This window comes from Cydia strobilella, chromosome Z, assembly GCF_947568885.1.
Source record: "Cydia strobilella chromosome Z, ilCydStro3.1, whole genome shotgun sequence".
In the NCBI taxonomy this organism is placed as follows: Eukaryota; Metazoa; Arthropoda; class Insecta; order Lepidoptera; family Tortricidae; genus Cydia; species Cydia strobilella.
Window position 1 is genome coordinate 5,839,155 of NC_086068.1, and position 24,306 is coordinate 5,863,460.

The 24,306-nt window shown below is 37.7% G+C and overlaps 1 protein-coding gene and 1 long non-coding RNA gene across 2 annotated transcripts in view; both read left to right on the plus strand.

Annotated features, from left to right (window-relative positions):
- The window catches only part of LOC134754525 (uncharacterized), a 267,264-nt gene that overhangs the window by 48,628 nt on the left and 194,330 nt on the right, over positions 1-24,306 (plus strand). The gene's annotated exons all lie outside the window — the stretch shown is intronic.
- LOC134754465 (disco-interacting protein 2) overlaps positions 1-24,306 on the plus strand; it is a 141,254-nt gene that overhangs the window by 7,751 nt on the left and 109,197 nt on the right. Inside the window, exon 2 of the mRNA XM_063690799.1 lies at positions 12,262-12,333. Within this exon, the coding sequence (XP_063546869.1) occupies positions 12,262-12,333 (72 nt within the window). The remainder of the gene's footprint in view (positions 1-12,261; positions 12,334-24,306) is intronic.

A 24,306-nucleotide genomic window follows, 5' to 3' on the forward strand; every position in this document is an offset into this window, starting at 1 on the left:
TCGTAAAAACTAGTGCCTACGTCAATTCTTAGGATTAGTTGTCAAGCGGACCCCAGGCTCCCAGGAGCCGTGGCAAAATGCCGGGATAACGCGAGGAAGAAGAAGAAGATTAGTAGTAGGAGGATTACATAAAACACAACACAGGTTTACATAAAATTTACAGAAATAAGATCATACGAGCAACGAGATATACCAATGATCAGTTAAGTGGGTTCCCGTCAGTACAGTCCGTTTCTCTCATATCTTTTATACAATATAGAGCCGGATTATAATCTCCAGTTCAGAGTTTAGACTACTGTACGGTCTCAGGTTAATTCTACGTCCTGCTGCTATGATCTTGTACGAATTTTCTCGTACAGGACTGCCTGCATGTGCTAGATAGAGTATCCCTATATCCCCCCCTATAATATTATAAATGCGAAAGTAACTCTGTCTGTATGTTGCCTCTTATCGCTTAAACCGCTGAACAGATTTAGATGAAATTTGGTATGGAAATAATTTTAGGCCCGAGGAAGGACATATGATAGTTTTTAGGGTTCCGTACCCAAAGGGTAAAAACGGGACCCTATTTCTAAGACTCCGCTGTACCCAGACACATTGAAAGTGTTATTTTATTATTTAATTTTTATTAAATACTTTTGTATTGATAACTCATTTGCCCAAATTTCTCAATAGTTATGACGCTACCAAACTCGACACAAACGATAATTCGCCAAAATTTTAACACATGCACACAGACCACGTATTCTAAAGACATAGCATAGTCCCGCTACCCCCCTCTGCAACGCATACGGTAGCTTTACTTGATACATATTCGAATTTCGAATCACGCCACCTCTACTTCAGTCGGCGGACCACATGTCCTTGAGCGGACTAATCACGGCACGGGACTCGCTCACCTCGTCCCCCGCAGCATTTTTGGCAGCATCGGTTCTTTAGAAATAGGTGTTCTGTGCACATGCATTATTTTTACCCAACCATGGTAGAGATACCATAGTTGGGTAAAAATAATGCAGTAGCATCGTTTTTCCCTTCCTACAGACCCCTCATATTGTGTCAATGGGTTAATACTCAATTAGGACACGCCGGCACCAGGGGACCGTGCCATTTTATGATGATAAATAAACTAATCTTCCTATGTATTCAGCCTCCGACCAACCGTCGCACTAGTTCATAGAATTGTATAATATTTGTATTACTATAAATACTTAGAAATGTGAAGTATTTTTGTTGTTTATTTTAGTTACAGACTCGCAAGCTCGTATGTTTAAAACGACCGCTGCGACCGACCTTGACAATAATGTACACAACACTACAAAGTCGCATATGGGGCATTTTCTATGAAAAGGGACCTTATTGTCGATGGCGCTTACGCCGCACAGCGTCGCGCGGCATTGTATTTATATCGGAGCATCGTTAATGATGGCGTAAGCGCCATCGACAATAAGGTCCCTTTTTATAGAAAATACCACATATAACGAGCTAACAAATTAGGTACCAACTTTAAATATAAGCTAAGAAAACTTTGATATTTAGTGATGTGGACGGAGTCTTATCTTACGCCATAATATATTTATTGCTTATAGTAATTAGTCTGTACACACTTGTTAACGCTGCGTCTTACCCCCTCCACACTCGTGCGCGAATCTCGGCGCCAAGAAGCGGCTTCTAAATGCTGTATCAAAGAATAATTTAAAAATGAAAACATAACTTTGTCGTCGACTGTATATCGAACAAAGCATTAACACAACTCTCATTTCGCGACAGATCTATTTTTTACCACGATCGGTGTTGCGTTGCTATTGTTGACTTTTTGTTTACCCGTACTTGACTTACCGACATTTTCTATTTTTTTCTGGTTAACCAACAATGCGTACGTTTAATACTTGTCACGCAGTGTTAAAAAGATATAGGTATTTATTTCGTATCGTTTAATGATGTATTTATCACATTTAATTATATTGTAAGAACTTTTCGCAAGCACACGTGGAAATATTGTCATTACTTTCGCAATAGTATACTTCTAAACCTGTTGCGCGAACATTGTGAGGCGCGCCGGCAATAGATTATCGTAAAACATTTCTGGCCTAGGCCCGCAAAGAGCCAAGTACAGTCCGTTAACTCTCAGAATGACCTTCGGATTTTAGAAAGATACATCGGGTATCGGCGATAACACGCGAAGGTGATACTGCTGTTCTGCTTTCTTATTAACTCACAAAAAGATTTAAACTTACCGCAAAAAGTTAAGGATACCTATTGTCTCAATGTAAAATAAGCCCTAATTTAATGACATTATGCTTAATATTCGGTTGATGACTATATTGCGATTTGACTTTTTGTCATAATCTAAATAAAATAGAATCAGAATTTGAAATTCGAAAACAAATTTGAAATTATATAGAGTTGATAATACCAGTCACATATTTCAATTCATATGGTAAAATTATACAATTGGAAAATTGTGATATTATTGGTATGGTGGTATTAACTACTCTTATATAGTTTAAGGTTGAAAAGACTGCACTCTTTGGGTGTTGGATTGCAACTAAATCAATATTATCAATTTATCAGTAAGAGACTGTCATTTTCTATTACGCGATTACGTCCGATTTTACCCGAAAAACGAATGTCATTCTGAGAGTTAACGGACTGTACATGAAAGTTTAAGGTTATTATTGCCTACTATTTTTTGAGACACCTCGGCCGCAATACATAAATACATATGTAGATAGAATTACCGGATGAAATCTCGAAAACTAAATTCTTTACGGATTATAACTTAAACAATACCTTTGGACAGAGATCTATCAGGTTGTGTTAGCACCAAGGGATAGGGCAATGTAATGAGTATGGGACTTGTTTTCTGGCGACTAACAATCAGATACTTTAATAGCGCATTGTAGCTACTGATATGCCGTCGGAATCAAGACGAAGTTTAGACAATTGCGAAATTTTCTCATATTTTTTTTCAAAAACTTCTCAAATTTTTGTACGGGAATGGATATTTTCCAATTCTAAAATGAAAGTTTCCTTTGTGTTCTCTGAAATGTTCCTAATCTTTCCGAGAAGTATTTTTTGGAAACTTTCCGCAACACACTTCACGTTCGCATAAGTTTCGAAGTAGGTGGGGTAAGACTATCACCGGGACAAGACAAACACTTGTAGAATCCTAATTTTTTTATACTAAGTCGGTGGCAAACAAGCATACGGCCCGCCTGATGTTAAGTAGTCTCCGTAGCCTATGTACGCCTGCAACTCCAGAGGAGTTACATGCGCGTTGCTGACCCTAACACTCCTCTCCCTCGTGTAGCTCTGGCAACCTTACTCATCGGCAGGAACACAACACTATGAGTAGGGTCTAGTGTCATTTGGCTGCGGGTTTCTGTAAGGTGGAGGTACTTCCACAGTCGCGCTCTGCTCTAGATCTGGAATGACATCCGCTGTACTGTGCGCTACCACACAAAGCGAGATGTCATTCACAGTGCCCATACCTCTCTTTTGGACGAGGTTTAAGGACATACCCGCATCCACCCGGGACATCTCATCAGGGACCGGCCCGCTATCCCTTATTGGGGTTTTATAAGGGTATTGCATAAGGCTTAATTCACCATACCCTTTGCCAGACAAAACCCTTTGTTTTGCTTTTAAAAACCCTTATATAAAGCTACCACATTTGAGTAATCGGTAGCCCAAATACCCTTACAAAACCCTTATCATCCGCTCACCAACACCTTGCATATTGCTTATAAGGGTTAGCCTTATAAAGGGCTTCCCTTTTAGCATATAAGCGTGCTAATTTAAGTCGTCTACCTTGTTCATAAAGCACACATTACTTCGAATCTGAGCGACCGTCGGCGGCGACGGCGGCGTTCTTTGACTAGGCACGTATTTTCTTTCCTTTTTCATACACTACCGTAGATATATACTAATCCTGTCTCTTTCACGCAAAGGGAAACCTTTATAAAAAGCGCTTAAAGATAAGGGTAACCCTTATTAAGAGCTAGCCTTATTTTTGGTTAGCTTTTCGGTAAGGGTTAGTCAAAGGTAAGGGTATGAATGGGCTTGCAGTTCAAAAGGAAAAGTCTTTAATGTGCTAGCCGTGTTTAAGTGTCGCCCATTGAAAGGGTTTTATCGTGGAAAGGGTTGTCCGGTCCCTGCATCTCATACTGTTTGTCTTCCCCCGAGAAAAAAAAAACTATGTTCGTCTTACCCAACCTTACCTTAGGCTATCTAGCGTCAGCTGTCGAAACACTGTGACTACAAGAGAACTGACGTCATATATATACCTATGTTATGTAATATTATGATAGAGAAGTGACAAAAATCAGCATTGATTGTGGCTAATAACGTGTCGATATGATCAATGTTTGTCACGATTTTTATCGCTAGCATAATCGCATGAAGTTTATATTAAATGTATATCAACTAAATGTGCTTATGCAATTAAGTGGGTCACACTTATCACCTTGTTTATGCACGATATTATGATAAAATTAGTGTTGCCATGAAAAAATCTGGCCATACATATAGTAAATCTGAATGTGCATATTCAAACAGCACATTTTTTTAAATAGTTTCTGGATATTGAACTACATAATAAAAATAGAGTTAGACCAAGATAAGTCTGGAACGGTTTTGATAGCACACGCAGTGCGTTATTTTAAACGTCAAACCTATGAAATTATGACGTAATAAATAATGCTTGCACTGCGTATATATGCAATCAAACTAGTTGCAGACTTTTTTTTGGTATAACTCTACAATTATAATATTAATAATATAACGTTAGCTTGTCTGTGACTTTTATTATTATATATTCCACCGTAAGTACCTATGTTTTTTTGTACAGCGTCTTCTGACAGTCTTTACCAAGTTTTCATGTTATAAATATTTTTATATTTATTTGGATAATCCAAATTATACATTGTATTTTACATAATAACTAAAAATCGTCTAATTACCCTCAGATTGAGGTAGTTTTGAGGTGTTTTACTTTGGTGTATTAAGATGGCGCATGTTGCCCTCAAACGTGAAAGATTGGCAAGTTTTTATTGTAAAATTCTTAATGTAATATCTGATTATCTCAAAATGAAAAAATAATGAATAAAAATCTGTTATTTAATAACTAATGTGCCCCATAGCCAGTATTCCGGTGTGATCAAACTTATTAAATCATTAAATCAGAAACCTGCACATACTGGCATGACGTGCAGGCCGCAGGTAAACAATTTCAAATTTGTATAATCATATTGAAACGGCCTGATTAAATTTATTAACTGTCTGCACCCGAGGTGCATATTGATACAGTATTAATTTTAGCGAGTACTATATTTGTAGTTGGACTTAAGTAATTAACTTTGAATGCCATTGCTAACAATATACTATACGATACGATCATTTATTGATAGTAAATATTTTTACATGTTATGTCTTAATACATAAAATCTAATACATCATTCATTATTTGAAAATTATTTGGTTAACTAACCATTTGCTATTTATTATAAAACCCAATTTAATTACATACCTTTTTTATAACTTGATTAGCTTCTGCCCGCGACTTCGTATGGGTAGAATGATATAATGATTTCTGTGATACTATGAATCCCGGTATCGCGGGATTCCGGGATCCTGGTCTTGGAAGCCCTAGTACGGGAGCTCTTAAGTGTGGTGGCCACGACCTGCCTTATGTTCTCATTTCGTAGTAGACTGAGACTATTCGTTGTAATAATTACTATATGGGCAAGTAATAAGTATCAATAATTGATTCGGCCAGTTTTTGTCTACTTAGTTACGAATATCGACTACAGGTTTGGACAAGGTCACAGTGTAACAAACATACATTACGTACATACGTACGTATTTACGTGTGTCAAGTTGGTCTTAAGGGGCCCACCCATTACCAGTCCGCCGGACGATATCAGCCTGTCAGATGGAACAAAATTTTGGCAGTTCCAAATAATGTCACAAATCTTAACAAAGTGCGGCCCGCTTCAAATTCGTTAACTACTATGTGGCATTTGGATGCTAAAAGGTTGCCGATCGCTGCCTTATAGTATCACTCGTGCGTCTGTCTGTCTGTCATGTCTGTGTCTGTCTGTCCGTTTGTCACAGCCTATTTTTTCCGAAATTACTAGACCAATTAGGTTGCAATTTCGTACATGTATGTAAGTTTGTGACCCAAAGACGGACATGTAATGTAAACAAATGAATTTTAAACATGGGGGCCACTTTTGCGGTAATTAAGAGAATAAAAAATAAAGTTTTTCAAACTATATCGTGTTACATATCAAATGAAGAGCTCATTTTGAGAATCTCAAGTATATATTTTTATAATTTTAAAATAAACAGTTTAGAAGTTATTCAACAAAATAGGCTAAAAATTACCATCCCCCCCCCCCCCGTCTATCTCAGAAACTACAAAAAAGAAATCGATTTTGATAACATACGCAGTGCAAGTGTTATTTAGACGTAATAATTTCATAGAAGTTTGACGTTTAAAATAACACTTGCACTGTGTGTGCTATCAAATAAAATAAAAAATATATTTTCAGACAGTTACAGTCCATAGTTGTTAGTATTAACTTACAGGCTATGTTATGTTACAGAACAGAACAGTCAATCAAAATCCTTGCAGACTTTTCTTGGTATCTAGAAATGTACAGTTAAGCGTGGGTCGGACATAATTACTTGGGTTTTGATCCTACCCCTATGGGTATTTTCAAAACATTTTACTTACGTTTCACATAAAAAAATACATTGTTAAAAATTGTGTAATGTACGGAGCCTTTGGACTGCAAGTCCGACTCGCACTTGGCCGGTTTCTTTTACATTGTAATGTCGCTTATAGTTGAAACTACTGAAACGAACACCAACACCAAGTTTTTATTGAAATTTATTGCTTAATTATCGTCACAAAACTGACAGTGATTAACTTGTCTCATTGGGTACACCATTTTCTGCAAACTCCTAGAAAGCTTCTTGTATCCTAATAGAATTATATAGTCAGGCGTACTTATTTCCTCTTCCATGTTTTTCTTTGTTAAAGTCCGCTTCCAAACATGCACAAGAGCAACTACGGAGAGTGACAAAAAAACGGTAAACAAGACTTCCTTCGAAGTGTTTCTCAAAAGAAGTAGCTATGAAGTAAGAAACGTTGTTAAGCAAAATTTAACGTTTCGAAGTGGAAACAAAGGGGCCGTGAAAATCGATAAAAAAAGTCTGGGCTTTCGCCTTTCTTGACAAGGAATCGAGTAGTCTCTTTCTCTATTAGTAATATTTCTGTTTGATGAGCTGAGCATCAAGTGTTAGTGAATTAATGATTGTATTTAGTACCCTAAGAGTAGTTTAAGTGTAGTATATTTCTATTACATGTTTTAGTGAGAGCTGTTAAGGAAATAAGTGAATGTCCTTAGTGTGTATTTGTAAACTCATCTCATGCTCACGTATTTGTTCGCTTTTCAAAAAAAAAACAGTGCCCGTGAAAATCGATAAAAAAAGTGGGATTTCAGCCTTTCTTGACAGGCGTTCTTTGACTAGGCACGTATTTTCTTTCCTTTTTCATACACTACCGTAGATATATACTAATCCTGTCTCTTTCACGCAAAGGGAAACCTTTATAAAAAGCGCTTAAAGATAAGGGTAACCCTTATTAAGAGCTAGCCTTATTTTTGGTTAGCTTTTCGGTAAGGGTTAGTCAAAGGTAAGGGTATGAATGGGCTTGCAGTTCAAAAGGAAAAGTCTTTAATGTGCTAGCCGTGTTTAAGTGTCGCCCATTGAAAGGGTTTTATCGTGGAAAGGGTTGTCCGGTCCCTGCATCTCATACTGTTTGTCTTCCCCCGAGAAAAAAAAAACTATGTTCGTCTTACCCAACCTTACCTTAGGCTATCTAGCGTCAGCTGTCGAAACACTGTGACTACAAGAGAACTGACGTCATATATATACCTATGTTATGTAATATTATGATAGAGAAGTGACAAAAATCAGCATTGATTGTGGCTAATAACGTGTCGATATGATCAATGTTTGTCACGATTTTTATCGCTAGCATAATCGCATGAAGTTTATATTAAATGTATATCAACTAAATGTGCTTATGCAATTAAGTGGGTCACACTTATCACCTTGTTTATGCACGATATTATGATAAAATTAGTGTTGCCATGAAAAAATCTGGCCATACATATAGTAAATCTGAATGTGCATATTCAAACAGCACATTTTTTTAAATAGTTTCTGGATATTGAACTACATAATAAAAATAGAGTTAGACCAAGATAAGTCTGGAACGGTTTTGATAGCACACGCAGTGCGTTATTTTAAACGTCAAACCTATGAAATTATGACGTAATAAATAATGCTTGCACTGCGTATATATGCAATCAAACTAGTTGCAGACTTTTTTTTGGTATAACTCTACAATTATAATATTAATAATATAACGTTAGCTTGTCTGTGACTTTTATTATTATATATTCCACCGTAAGTACCTATGTTTTTTTGTACAGCGTCTTCTGACAGTCTTTACCAAGTTTTCATGTTATAAATATTTTTATATTTATTTGGATAATCCAAATTATACATTGTATTTTACATAATAACTAAAAATCGTCTAATTACCCTCAGATTGAGGTAGTTTTGAGGTGTTTTACTTTGGTGTATTAAGATGGCGCATGTTGCCCTCAAACGTGAAAGATTGGCAAGTTTTTATTGTAAAATTCTTAATGTAATATCTGATTATCTCAAAATGAAAAAATAATGAATAAAAATCTGTTATTTAATAACTAATGTGCCCCATAGCCAGTATTCCGGTGTGATCAAACTTATTAAATCATTAAATCAGAAACCTGCACATACTGGCATGACGTGCAGGCCGCAGGTAAACAATTTCAAATTTGTATAATCATATTGAAACGGCCTGATTAAATTTATTAACTGTCTGCACCCGAGGTGCATATTGATACAGTATTAATTTTAGCGAGTACTATATTTGTAGTTGGACTTAAGTAATTAACTTTGAATGCCATTGCTAACAATATACTATACGATACGATCATTTATTGATAGTAAATATTTTTACATGTTATGTCTTAATACATAAAATCTAATACATCATTCATTATTTGAAAATTATTTGGTTAACTAACCATTTGCTATTTATTATAAAACCCAATTTAATTACATACCTTTTTTATAACTTGATTAGCTTCTGCCCGCGACTTCGTATGGGTAGAATGATATAATGATTTCTGTGATACTATGAATCCCGGTATCGCGGGATTCCGGGATCCTGGTCTTGGAAGCCCTAGTACGGGAGCTCTTAAGTGTGGTGGCCACGACCTGCCTTATGTTCTCATTTCGTAGTAGACTGAGACTATTCGTTGTAATAATTACTATATGGGCAAGTAATAAGTATCAATAATTGATTCGGCCAGTTTTTGTCTACTTAGTTACGAATATCGACTACAGGTTTGGACAAGGTCACAGTGTAACAAACATACATTACGTACATACGTACGTATTTACGTGTGTCAAGTTGGTCTTAAGGGGCCCACCCATTACCAGTCCGCCGGACGATATCAGCCTGTCAGATGGAACAAAATTTTGGCAGTTCCAAATAATGTCACAAATCTTAACAAAGTGCGGCCCGCTTCAAATTCGTTAACTACTATGTGGCATTTGGATGCTAAAAGGTTGCCGATCGCTGCCTTATAGTATCACTCGTGCGTCTGTCTGTCTGTCATGTCTGTGTCTGTCTGTCCGTTTGTCACAGCCTATTTTTTCCGAAATTACTAGACCAATTAGGTTGCAATTTCGTACATGTATGTAAGTTTGTGACCCAAAGACGGACATGTAATGTAAACAAATGAATTTTAAACATGGGGGCCACTTTTGCGGTAATTAAGAGAATAAAAAATAAAGTTTTTCAAACTATATCGTGTTACATATCAAATGAAGAGCTCATTTTGAGAATCTCAAGTATATATTTTTATAATTTTAAAATAAACAGTTTAGAAGTTATTCAACAAAATAGGCTAAAAATTACCATCCCCCCCCCCCCCGTCTATCTCAGAAACTACAAAAAAGAAATCGATTTTGATAACATACGCAGTGCAAGTGTTATTTAGACGTAATAATTTCATAGAAGTTTGACGTTTAAAATAACACTTGCACTGTGTGTGCTATCAAATAAAATAAAAAATATATTTTCAGACAGTTACAGTCCATAGTTGTTAGTATTAACTTACAGGCTATGTTATGTTACAGAACAGAACAGTCAATCAAAATCCTTGCAGACTTTTCTTGGTATCTAGAAATGTACAGTTAAGCGTGGGTCGGACATAATTACTTGGGTTTTGATCCTACCCCTATGGGTATTTTCAAAACATTTTACTTACGTTTCACATAAAAAAATACATTGTTAAAAATTGTGTAATGTACGGAGCCTTTGGACTGCAAGTCCGACTCGCACTTGGCCGGTTTCTTTTACATTGTAATGTCGCTTATAGTTGAAACTACTGAAACGAACACCAACACCAAGTTTTTATTGAAATTTATTGCTTAATTATCGTCACAAAACTGACAGTGATTAACTTGTCTCATTGGGTACACCATTTTCTGCAAACTCCTAGAAAGCTTCTTGTATCCTAATAGAATTATATAGTCAGGCGTACTTATTTCCTCTTCCATGTTTTTCTTTGTTAAAGTCCGCTTCCAAACATGCACAAGAGCAACTACGGAGAGTGACAAAAAAACGGTAAACAAGACTTCCTTCGAAGTGTTTCTCAAAAGAAGTAGCTATGAAGTAAGAAACGTTGTTAAGCAAAATTTAACGTTTCGAAGTGGAAACAAAGGGGCCGTGAAAATCGATAAAAAAAGTCTGGGCTTTCGCCTTTCTTGACAAGGAATCGAGTAGTCTCTTTCTCTATTAGTAATATTTCTGTTTGATGAGCTGAGCATCAAGTGTTAGTGAATTAATGATTGTATTTAGTACCCTAAGAGTAGTTTAAGTGTAGTATATTTCTATTACATGTTTTAGTGAGAGCTGTTAAGGAAATAAGTGAATGTCCTTAGTGTGTATTTGTAAACTCATCTCATGCTCACGTATTTGTTCGCTTTTCAAAAAAAAAACAGTGCCCGTGAAAATCGATAAAAAAAGTGGGATTTCAGCCTTTCTTGACAAGGAATCGAGTATTTGCTTATTACTGTTTTTTTACATAAAACAGCGCTCTGTTGGCTGAAAGGGATAAATAGCTGACAATCTAAATTTTTTTTGCAAAAATATTTTTTTTAATGCTATTATTTGATAGTAAATGACACGACCCGATTCGAACTTTAAGTAGACGTAATATTTGGCATGTTTTCAAAATAATGCATATTTAAAGCACAAAAAAGTAGTCTGTTTTTTGTATGTAACCTAACAATAGGATAGAGATAGGTATTTTGCAAAAAAATCGAATCGTCGGTTTTTGAAAAAAACAACCGTTGCATAATATTGTATGAATATTCCAAAGGTATAGCAATCCTCCAGTTTGTGTCAGATTTTGAGATGAATGGAGTAATTTTTTGCAATAGTATTTCAAAATCTTCGCAGGACATTCGGCAAAAATTACTAAAATATCCCACTGGTCTAGATATCATCTCTTGGAACATTTTTTCCATGGTAGCTCTAAAAATACAAAAATAATTTTATTACACACTTAAAATAACAATGCAATTTTAAATAAATGTCTTAACAGGCATAATTTAACTCATGAAATATACCTATATACCTTGTTCTGTTACGATACATTTCACACATCCATTCGCGCCTTCTCCTAGGCCATTTTAGTTTTTGTCGCGCATGGAGTAAGTAATAATTACAAGCGGCTAAATAATATAGGTAGACCGCGTCAACAAACCCGTCGTCCATCTTGTTTAATGACTTTGCGAACACTGTGGACTGAACATGTATTTGAAGCAAGTGTGGCAGGTACATAAACATTTTTTCAAATGTGTGAGCAAAGTCTTTGTTCAAATATTTGTCTATGTGTAGCGCCGCCATAAGAACACTGCTGTTAGGATCCTAAGAGCACTGCGCCGGGGCCCCGCGCGCCGCTCTTCTTATGAAGATGATTTCGATCTCACTGGCAGTCATTTAATCTACAAATAAGAGTTCTAAAGTAGAAAAATATATATTTAAAACAACTCATTCCAATCACTAACACAGTTCGTCCAGGAATAACCTCGGCATCGTTGCTAAACTATAATCAATGTTCACAGGTGACATCACACAAAAGGGCTATGAGAAGAAACGGACGCGGCTGCTCGCGCCCTACCAGCAGCAGCCTCAAGGTATGTCGGGCGGGCTACACTGCGAAATCGTATTTATACTAGAGGGAATACGCCGTGACTACGAAAACTTAAAATTACTTTGCTGTAGTAACAAAATATAACGATTTGGGACTTATAGTCTGGGGCTTGCTGACCGTTTGCAATTTCTATATTGGCGTATTTTCTAGAGTATTTTGTATATGTCATAACTAACATCACCTAAACTAATTGACGAAAGTCGCGTCTCAGAATGCTTGGAGGTAGGCCGGGGGGCTACCGATATATTTAGGGAGTTTTTTCTTAACCAGTACTTAAACGCTGTAAAATCCATGTAACACCACATCGAAATGGTTTAAACTGCCAACGTGTGTATGTTAAGTTTGTCTAAGCTAACTCAGCACAGAATTTGACGTTTTAATGTGTATAAGTGCCACAATAAACTTTAGAAGTTTGATTAAAACAATTGTTTATGGTAAAACTTCCACACTTTATCATTGCAGTCTGTTCAGAGTTAGCTTGGTCCTTGGTCTAAACTGGTAGTAACATTTATGTTAATATGACTGCAATATGTATTTTTTAAACTCATAATATAATTTTAATAATGGCAATAATAGTCCTTTACACAATGATACTGTTCGTAATGTGAATGCGCTATGCGAGTGATTTTATATTGCACGCCATTGTACATACTCGTAAGAGGAGAGGTAGGTAATGTAAAATAAATAAAACGTAAACTATATCTCCGAGCATTCTGAGAAAGCGTACAATACACACGCTGTAGGTCCTCTGGGTTTGATAAAATATACAATACAGGGTATTTTTGATATTTTTTATATTTCTTGAGCTTTAAGCTGCTGGAATGTTTATACCTACTGGTCATTGTCACTACTTTTGGTCTAAATTGGATGTTTATTTTACTTAAATCCCAAGGACTTACAACATCTCAGGGACCCAGCGGTCTGCGTTTGTCATTCGTTTGATTCTCGCTTGTCCCTGTCGTTATAGACAGCGATAATCGAACGACAAGTGAGAAGACTAAAACTAGCTTCACTGTACGTCAAGGTCGCGGTAAGTGTCGCTGGGGTCAAGTGTCAATTGGTCGCTAAGATGGACACTGGACAATCGCGAAACGATGACGCCTCGATTCCGCAACTAAGGTCAAACTGGCAGGGCACAGAATCTGGATAGCCCACTTGTAACTGAACTAATCTGTACCTTGTTACATCGGTATAGCGTCTACAATTGGACAATTGTGGTTAGTATTTGGACCGGGTGCAATGAACCTCGATATAGCAAAAGAAGCAGTATGTACATACATATGCAGCTGATAGATACATACTGTCTTCTTTCTCCGGGCGCATCGGTTTGTGTGTTGATGAAATGATTGGGACCAGCTAATAAACTATTGATTGGATGTACTAAAATTAAAGTAACTTGGGCCTAATGTTTATTTATTCCTTTAATAGAGAAAAAGCTAGTGGTACATTCAATTCTTAAATATGCAATTAATTTGATATGTTTGTTACGTAGATTGGCACACACGACAGAATAACGTACATAAGCCACATACAGTATACACCAGGCCCAAGATAGAGCGGCTTTGAGAGCACTGGTGAAGTGTCCAGTCCACAGTTGTCACGTCGCGCAGCCATGAGGATACGAGATACTCAGAAGGAAAATACACTGTCACATTTGAATGAGTTTTGATACGAGAAAAGGTCAAGATTTGTCAAGTTTTTGAGCAGTTAGTCTGTGTGCTGACCGAAAGAGAATTTCTGAAAATGGGAACCCAAGTGCGACGTCTATATCGAAGTGACAGCACTTTAAAGTAAATATTTTGGCTCTTGTTCTAATACATTTTGAGACTGAAATAAAAATATGGTTCTCTATAACAATAGTAACACCCGATGTGCCACTTACCGAGTTCCATTGCCTGCCCGCAACGGTTCGCTTACTAAATTAATCACCGACCTTCAACAAAAAAAAAACCCTGATTCACTAATGTAACCAATGGTCCAGTGTCCATAGGTAGCGCTGTTTCGTTTTCTCCTATGTTTATTTGTATATTTTTTATCCTTATCAGGCAGTACGCGTTTGTAATACATCTCAGAGAAAGTTGGCTGGCCACTAGATAATATCGATTGATAATTTTTGCTGGCTCACATCTCAAATCGCATATGTGTGCTAATAATCTCTGACAACTATACATATAATTAAAATGTTGCCGATTGGCAAACAAAACTTGTTGAGTTATATAAATTTTATTTATTAAGGTCGCGCGATCTTAAGATCTATTCTAAATCTATTTTTGTAGTATATAAGTTCACAGATTTCTTGCAAGTTTTGTTTGTCAACTAACGGAAACCTAGACACATAACAATTTACAATATTTAAAATAAATTGTGATAAGCAAAAATTACCATACGATAAAAACGGTACTGCTTTTTTATTTGATATCGGTTTAGTTGTTGACCACACGCACAGTAACCACACTTCACGGTACTCCAATCCAATAACAGCACACTCAATTAGAGTAACACTAATGGGCGCCATCCGTATCGCCCGTTTTGTTTAAATGACAGCTATATATCTTGATAATAGGCTATATCATGGACAGAAATCTTTAGTTATAATTGTTATAAATTTATTTTTTATAAAGTTACACATAGATGACTCTGTGATGGGCATGCAATATTTTCTTACTGCAAAAAGTATGAAATGGTTCCCTCATACAATTTTATTGGTACATTTCTATAATTACCTGTCTGCGATAATTTAAGTAACTCAAACTCACGCCAATGTACGTTAGGTTTGCATCTACATATAAAATGAAAAATACATAAAAATTCGATCGTTTGAAACAAGTGTCATATATTTGCCTTCAACATACGAACGGGACGTTAAAGATGAAGGCAAAACCCGGTCCTTTTCATGGTGCTGCTTTTGTTCTTTATTAATATGATGCATCTGTTGATGTCGCAATTTCTGTAACTAAAACATTTTCATCTAATATTAAGTATTAATCTAACTACAAAACCTTCTAGCGGACAGCTCCTATCAATAATATCAGGACTGTACAGGGGGTTTAAAGTATAAACCAAGTTTTGACAAGCCACGATAATGGTTCATATATTCCCTAGCACCTCATTTCAATTTCACCTCGATGTATCAGACGTCAACTTTACCTAAACATAATCCAGTCAGACTAACGTTGTCGTGTCGATCGATGACTCCCGTCGAACCGCTCCGGACATATTCCGGACAGTCTCCCAGCCGAACCTGATCTGCGACAGCCCATAACTGTTCCTAATCTAGGGATCATGCTTATACTGGTCGTTTAAGGCCTCATGCTCAGTAGGAGCTAGCAGCTAGAAGATAATATATTTACGGTGGCTCGCCTCAGCTTTCGAGTCTCGCTTACCTCCGGTACGCAAAGGAAACCCAGGATTAGCTTATCGGGCGATGGCTGACGTGAAAATTGAATTTCCCTCTAGCCTCCAGGACGAGACGATGTAATTATAATTAATATGTTTATGAACCGTCTTGCTACATCTACAGGGTGTCGCGTTTAGTATTACGAAGGCCATTGGCAGAGCTTATAAGCTACTGATTCTTCGAAGCTATTATTCGCTCTACATACATGAGTCAAATTAAGCTACTGCTCTTACTTTTCTTAACAATTCACGCTGATTGGTGGGTACACTATTATCTATAAACTCCCATAACCGTGGCTCTCTTGACATCCCGTTCGAGGACGAGGACTTTATATTCTCGATTGATAGCCTCATTTCACTTAAAATGAATATTTTTACCTTCTGAAAACGGTATTTATGATGTTTCAAGGATCATTCATCCAAATGCAACGAAAAAACGTCCCAGTGAAATCGACGCTGCAAGTGTCAACGTTAAGCTGATTCGCTCTGAACAATTTGTGGGGCCTAAACTAGATTTGCCTTTGAACCGACGCTACAATTGTTCGGTCACGTGGATGGGGTATGCACGATATTCACGTCGGACATAGAAAACACAGTCGAGGGAACATAGAGTTGTGGAAATTTGTGCCGTATTTTTCGTGCAGATTTATGGCGTTATTCATATACGTCTATCAAATCTAACAAACGTTTGTAATCGTTTGTCCGTTTGTTTTGATATTGGTGTTTGTGAGTGAAAATTTTACAAAGTTTTGTTAAATTTTATAATTATTGGATGTCAATAATGCTCAATAAGTTCCGTAACACTTATTATGAAACTTAAATAGTTTTACTATAGCTTTTTGTACCAAACTGACCATATTTAGAGACGTTCATAGGAAAATTTCTTATTGCAACGAAATAGGGTCTATACTCTATATTAATTAGTTAATTTGTATAAGTACGCGTGACTAGAATCTCCCAGCATCAATTGCAGAACGGACGTGGCAAATGCCAAGTGGAGTGCATCGGTCAAGCGCTCGCTCGCACACTAGCGGAGTGAATCAAACGGTAGCAGCAAAGATGGTTGGATGGCCCATCAATGAAGGCCTATTTTTATTTTTTGCAGTTTTTCGTCAGAATTTTGTTCAAATTTGGTGGATATAGTTCCCTATTCTGAAAAAATTTACAGTTTCCTACAAAATCTTCAAATCGACTTAACCTGTGTGTGTCGACTTAATCTAGGCTCTAGGCTTGCGGCATCTTAATGACCTTATTATAAAAAACCTTGAAATGCTAAACCATTGATAAATAGAGCGTATATGTCGTGCCCACATTGTTAGTGTTAGCGTTAGTTTCCGTCAAATTTACCTATCCACTTTAATAAAACAAATTTTAATAGATAGCTAAGGTTACTTCAAGTTCACCTTTCTTGCATCGGGTCTTTCGTGCATTGCGTATTAACCAACTCGTGCACCTTCGGTGTTCACATACACGTTGGTCATGGCGCCGACTAATGACTAGAAAAATATAATCGAGTGCCCCTAAGCACGTTTACAACATACTCGTAGTACATTACGCGTAACTGTGCGTGAAAAATTACTTCTCATCTCTTTTCGTGACTATAACTGCAACAGTCTTTCAATATCATGCCGCGTACGCGTAAGATTTTTAACATAATATTACGCACTGTGTACCCATTAGTGGGGTTCAGTCACACCGAACGGTACCCGCGCGGCAACTTTGCAGCGCTAAAGCGCCTTACTTAATTCAGTAACTGACGACAGGGAAGCAGCTATTAGACACGTTGGAGATATCTATCTTCACGTTCCTGTGTGCGAGCAATACATAAGAAAAAAATCTTATCATTGTTATTTTATCGAACTAATGCGGTTCCATCTGCTATGTGTTTGAAGATCGTCAGTTTTGTGACGAGAATTATTGAATGTAAATACATAATATAATTATTCTCGTTGTAACTTTATACCTTATGCAAATAGGTGGCATTAAGGTCTTTACTTCAACGCGTTATTTTAGTTGTCGAATACGTGAGCTAGGTTTTAGCATAAAGATGTCCTCCACTGCATAGATGTCATTGTATGTATGTTTTTTTTGTATTGTCACGTTTGCTGTCTCGCGATGTGTAGCGTGTGTAAACGAGATCTGAATGGCACTGTTACAGTCACTCTCGCTTTTTCTACCTGATCGCGCAGATCAGACGGCCTACCGCGAAAAACGAAAGTCGCAATTTCGTTATCTGCCTCTCTGTTGTTCTTCCATATTTGTACGATAGTGAGGTAGAAGATGAACCTCGTTGGCATAAAATCGCAGTTCACGTAACGCAGTCCGCGTGTGGCGTCGTCGCACAAGACCGTTCGGTAGACACGCACCCGACTAATTGTATCGTTATCTCCTTTGCGTGAGATGCACTGCCTTTTTTACTCTAGTGAAATTTAACTAGCATCGTAAAATATAATTTTAATAAACATAAATGAGGCGCTGGCATACATAGTTTATTGCAGGTATGATATAGCCCTGTTTACACGGAAGAATGGAGATATTAGTAGTAGTCTGAAGTAGCACAAAACTGAATAAAAAATGTTCCCCTATTGCGTATAGATCCACTGACATTACTTTGAATCGAGGAGAAACGTTGATCATCATTTTTTGAGAATGCCTGTTCACGTTTAAACTGAAACATGATAATTAGTATGGAGATAGAGCCCCGGGAAGGACATATATTCCTCTTCCTTGTGGGACCATAGTTCAGTGCCGGTAATGGCTACTGCCACTTAGTACGTTGTTGTGGGCATGGTAATTGGACCTCAAAACTGCCGGGAGACAGTGGCTCAAGACGGCGTCCATCTAGTACCGAATACTGAATATTGCACCCATACGAGGCGGGAGTCGTTTTGATGACGTCATTACTCTGAAGAGGATGTGCCAACTGTCTCCAGCAGTTTTGGGTTTCTAATACCACGCCTAACAACATACTAAACATTGGTAGCTATTACCGGCGCTGAACTATATCTACGATCGTTTCCTATACGGCATATCACAAAAATCATACTATGCAGACAAGTCGCGGGCAGCTAGTCATGAATGTATCCGCGTTTTGTGCAATGGACGCATCGTTTTAATTGTAATTAGCGTTTGTGTACACATTATTGTACTTGTGCAATTAACGGCACTTTGTCGGGCAATATCGCGGTCGGCCGGTTCAGGCATTGCCCATGGCACTGGCTTTGTTATTTATTATGTCTGTGCATTGTTACCAGTCCACTTTTTGACACTTTTTTTTTAGATTTGAGAATTTTTATGTTATTTCTACACAAAATCACGACATCACGAGCTCTTAAGGGTTCATTTGAGGGTTTCCTTAATTGTAATTTAAAAAATCACTTTCTTAGAATCGTTACCATTACTAACGATACTGATATCAAAAACCTGTTTTTTTAATTTAAACCTATAGGTAAGTAAGATCCAGGATAATTCTTGCAGTTTAAAATTTTACTTTCTTTCATATTAAGAAAGCGGGGATTTACGAGGATAATATACTTGCCGACGCATTACGATTACTTATGTATTGTGACGCGAATTCGCGTTTACGGCAATGAATGGGTTAATAGGAAACATTTTTATTCTACATCCTAACAGAATTCCCACATTTACTCAAAAACTTTATAATCTTATTTCTGTTCATTCTTGCGCTATTTCCGCTAGCATTGATAGAAACGCTATGGAAACTTATTTCCCGTTTGAGGGAAGCCATTTGTGCACCAAGCCTGTGAGGTGCTTACTGAAGTGCTCTTATCGCGTTCGTTCACAATTTCACATCTAATAAATGTCGAAATGAAAAATTATTTTTACAACAAGAGAGTTGTATTGTAAATAACTCTTTTAATAATTTTATTTTCTCGGGTGTTCATTAATAGTACATTATTGTCGAGGCTCGGAAGTAGCTACTTGCTGGCTAAGGATTTGTTTTAAACGGACGACCTTGGGAGTCCGTTTAATTGAATCCGAAGCCAGCAAGTAGCCTTTCCAGCCGAGTCATATATAGTGCTTTTCTCAAAAATGGCGCAATCAATGCAAATATAATAGAAATATTTTACAGAAGCAACATTGTTATGAATATATTTTCACAGAAAAAAGTAAAAAGATTTGCTTTGCCGCCGTTTTATTTTTTTAATTAAAAATGGAAGGGTATTTTTCTGCTGAAAATACGCCAACCTATTTGAGACACCTAAATAGTCGCGGTACCAACATTATAATAATAAGTACTGATCATCTGTTTGGCTGTTTAATGGACCTATGCCTTTATTTGATATGGCCACTTCAACTTTTAAAAAGTTTGGACTTCGACTAATAATGGAATTTGTATGCAACATTGCAGTCCCGAAATCGAGACTGCAATGTTTTTAACTTTTTAATTTTTTGACTGACTATAAACTACGCACTTCGCGACCTACTTTTTAACCGGCAACGTCGACTTTGCCGTCCATTTTTGAGAAAAATATATTTTCATCCTATTTATCGGTTTAGAAATACGAAAGCATTTTTGCTCAAGCTGAAACATAAGGGGTGTACCGAAAAAAAAACTGATGCTATTGATAAGGATTTTTGTAATTTAGGATTACTAAAATATGAAGCTATTTTTGATTTAAATAATTATCAGTTTTTTTTATTATAAAATTTTCTGCAGGAGTGATAATAAGCTTTTTCCTAGCGCATTTAGTCATGCAAAGTTAGCTTAGGTGGGCTCTATTTACATATCAAACAATAACAAGAGATAAAATCATAAAACAAGGCTATTTATTGAAATCAAATACACCCGTAAACAGACAGATCTGCACCGGGATATTCCAAGTTGTGCCGCCGTGCAGTTGCGAGTTCAGACAACTGTTCCCCGCCTCGAGCTATGAAGAGGCATAGTTAGCAATAAGTTGGCATAGTTTGTGTCGACTTGTTGAGCGTTTGTGTTACGTTTATTAGATGTTTTGTATGATCGGAACTGTACAGGATGTTTTAACATCTTGTCTGTGTATGCTAAGGATCCTGACCGATTTTTTTTTCGAAAACGATTTTTTATGCTCTACACAGCACAACCGAGGTTCGAACCCACGATTTCCCCACACATAATTTAAAACTCCGAAGACTTGTGATGACATTACTCAAGAGTATCGACCGGATGACGGTATACAGAACGGGGTCGCGTTGTTCGTCACGAATGGCTTGCACTGATTGGTCTATTAAGGACAAATAAAATCCTGACTGCATGCGGTCGGAGCTGTTAGTGCTCTTCCAAACTTAGTGCAGTAGATTGGTTCTGAAAAATCATGTATGCAAAACCGAAATAAATGCCATATACCTTCAAAGGAAAAAGTGACCAAGGCCTCCAGTGCCCAGGGCTGGAATTTTTAGAAACCTTGACGCCGATTTTCGGGATAGTCTCCGGCAAGCTCGGCCGAATTGCGCCTTTCCATACAAACATAGTTCCGCTCTCATTTTAAAACTACGTGTTGGATTGTAATGAAACTTTGCACATACAATGACATGAGGTATATCTAGGTTTGAAATTAGTTTATATAGCTCCAGTTTATCATATAAACGAAATAGAGCAAAAACAACTTTTGTATGATAAACTTAATTTCGCTGTATTTTTTGAAATCGCGAAGTAAAGCCACGCCTGGTACAAGCTAGATGCATAGAAAGTAAGTTACGAACACGCTAGCTGTCAGTGTCAAAGGTGGTAGCCGTATAGGTAAAGTAAAAAAAAAATACTTATCATATTGTTGATATAATTTTAACATACGGTTGTGTATCAAAGCTAAGAAAAAATATTGCAAGTAAGCACATAATTTTGGGCTACCTTGTAGTAAATAATCTGGAATTTTCCATACAACGAAACCCATTCAAATTTCTCTCAAACAACGGTAAAATCAATATGACTATCGTGTGCCCTTTGATGTGCCTATCGGAACAGATGTTAGTGCCGAAAGGGTTTTAGGGACGACTGATAAGCACCTCGGCTTATCAGGAGAGCTCAATGAACTCGGTACCTGGGGTTACTGTTTGGTTGCGCGTGTTCGAGTTTTAGCCAATGTTATTGTAACTTCAGATACGTTATAGGTGCACTAACATCTAATCTAACACATTGGTTGAATCACGCCGTTTTAAAAGTTGCGAAGCGTTAAGCGCTTGAACAATACGATAACACACAATGTTACACGTGACAATATTTGTTGTTTTATCGGTGACAACAATGGCCGCACGATACGCCCGGTGATTCCAGCGGTGTTCGTCGGGAGCAGAACACAGGCGACAGCACGCAAATTACAGTACGCCAGCAGTTGCTCTCAGACTATTTACATTCAAGAGCAATAAAAAAAAAGGTTATTTCTTTTGTAATTAAAATTGTCCCGGATTCATTGCCGAAACTATACGCATAGGTATTACCGGTTCGTCAGAGTTCGACTCTCCCGTGCTCGCGCACCAATGGGAACGTATGTTCGTATTCGAGGGCGTGCTACGCCCTATATCATCTTTTATTGATTTGTATGTGTAAAGTACAAATAAAAAATATACTACGACAAATTTTCTTTACAAAAACAAGTTTCCTTTTCATGCACAACAAGGACTACGAACTAAACTTTAAAGAATATCCAACCTTATTTCTAGTTATTAAACCTCGAAGTCAAAATCTGCCTCATACATAAACTGATGATGATGATGCTCTCCTGACCGATTTCGGCCACAGCGACTGTGTGCTCTGGAGTAGGCAATTTTTAATTCGCGTTATTAGCGTGTAGCTGATCCGCTCTCTGGTGCGCCCTTAGGTGGCTCACGTACCCTATCTTCTTGCTAAATACTCGAGCACATCTTGGGCACGTCAGCGCACCACCTACATAGTTGTAGCAAATCAAGGTTGGCGGCCGAGCCTTAAGCTCATCTCGTTTCCTGTCGAGCTCACTGCGGCGTTCAGTCTCGAAATCAGTGACTCGATCGTGAATGAGGCGCCGCCACTCGGGCCGCTGCGCTGCCTTCCGCTCCCAGACCAAGGGTTGTAGTTTGCATCTCTTCATATGTCTTTTCAGAACATCCTTGTATCGCAAGTGCTGGCCACCACTTTTACGCTTACCATTCTGGAGTTCTGAAAAGAAGATGCGCTTCGCCACTCTGTCTTCTGACATCCGAGACACGTGCCCACACCACCGCAGCTGCCGCCTCATCAGATAATAAACATAAACTGAACCGAACTAGCAACAAGCAGAGCGCAACAGTATTAATTTAGTTAGTTTGAATGTACAAATGTATACCTAGCGAAATGTTAGTCAAACTGATATCAGCCCAATAGATTCACTTGGGAGATCTACCCTTACCATGAGCAAAGAATAAGATCAATGTGGGATAGACCGGCATATAACATTTTCGGTTGGGAAGACCGTAATAGGACAAACCGTAATAGAAATTCCATACTGTAACGCATACGTATAAGGCGAGGCAATGCTGTTCCGATGCCGATATGTGTGCGTTACAGTATGGAATTTCTTACAAAGAATCAGGGATGTTGCGGATGCCGATTTATTGACATCCGCGGATGCGGGTGCGGATTTTTAAAGGCTCACATCCGCGGATGCGGATGCTGATGTCGAGATTAGGCACATAAAAAACGTCAAATATTACACGTTAGTAATTTTTGTTTAAAAAAAAACGAATCTTTTAGTATTTGAACAAGAATATATGTGCCCCACAATCGCATTACTATACTAATGTCCAAATAAAACAAACTTTTTCAATTCTTGTCGCTGTCCGTCATAGGCTAAAGTGCTCGATCGACGAATCACAAAAACGAAATGAGATTCCTATTGGCTAATGACGAAATTACCTAGCACTTACGCCGCCGCTAAGACGTTCCTGTACCTACCTGTTCCACATCCGCATCCGCATTAAGCTCCGCATCGATTTTATGTGGATGCGGATGCGGATGTTGAAAATAATAAGGTAGTTCCGCGGTTACGGATGCGGATGCGAATATTCGCAATATCCCTGCAAAGAATACTGGACGGCTCGAGTTGAGGCGGCGCCGGTCCGGTGCCGAGCGGTTATGTGTGAGACAACCTTTACTCTCGTATATTTGTATACATACTTCGCTCCTAGTAGGTATGCGTACTAACGCAAGAGTTTGAAGCGACCACAGAGACGTACGTGTAACTGTAGACGGTCTTACGTGATAGACGATCTACTCCAGATTGACCTTAATTAATAATATTTCAAACATAGGCACTCAAAATACCCCATGGCGTGCTCGCTATACACTATACTATCAACAAACCAAAATGACGACCGAGATCATATTACCTTCTCATTCACTCCTGCTACGACCATGCAAGTGTGGATGAGAAGTTTTACGACTTTTACGACCCAGGTCTTGATTTTGATTTGCGGATGCATGTGAACTCGCTCTCAGCGATTTCATCTCGCTCATGCTGACATAATGGTGCGAGCAAGACACTATGTTTTTGCAGTCGCTAACGAATACGTACGTTGTATCATGGTAGGGGTTTTAGAGCCGGAGGAGACG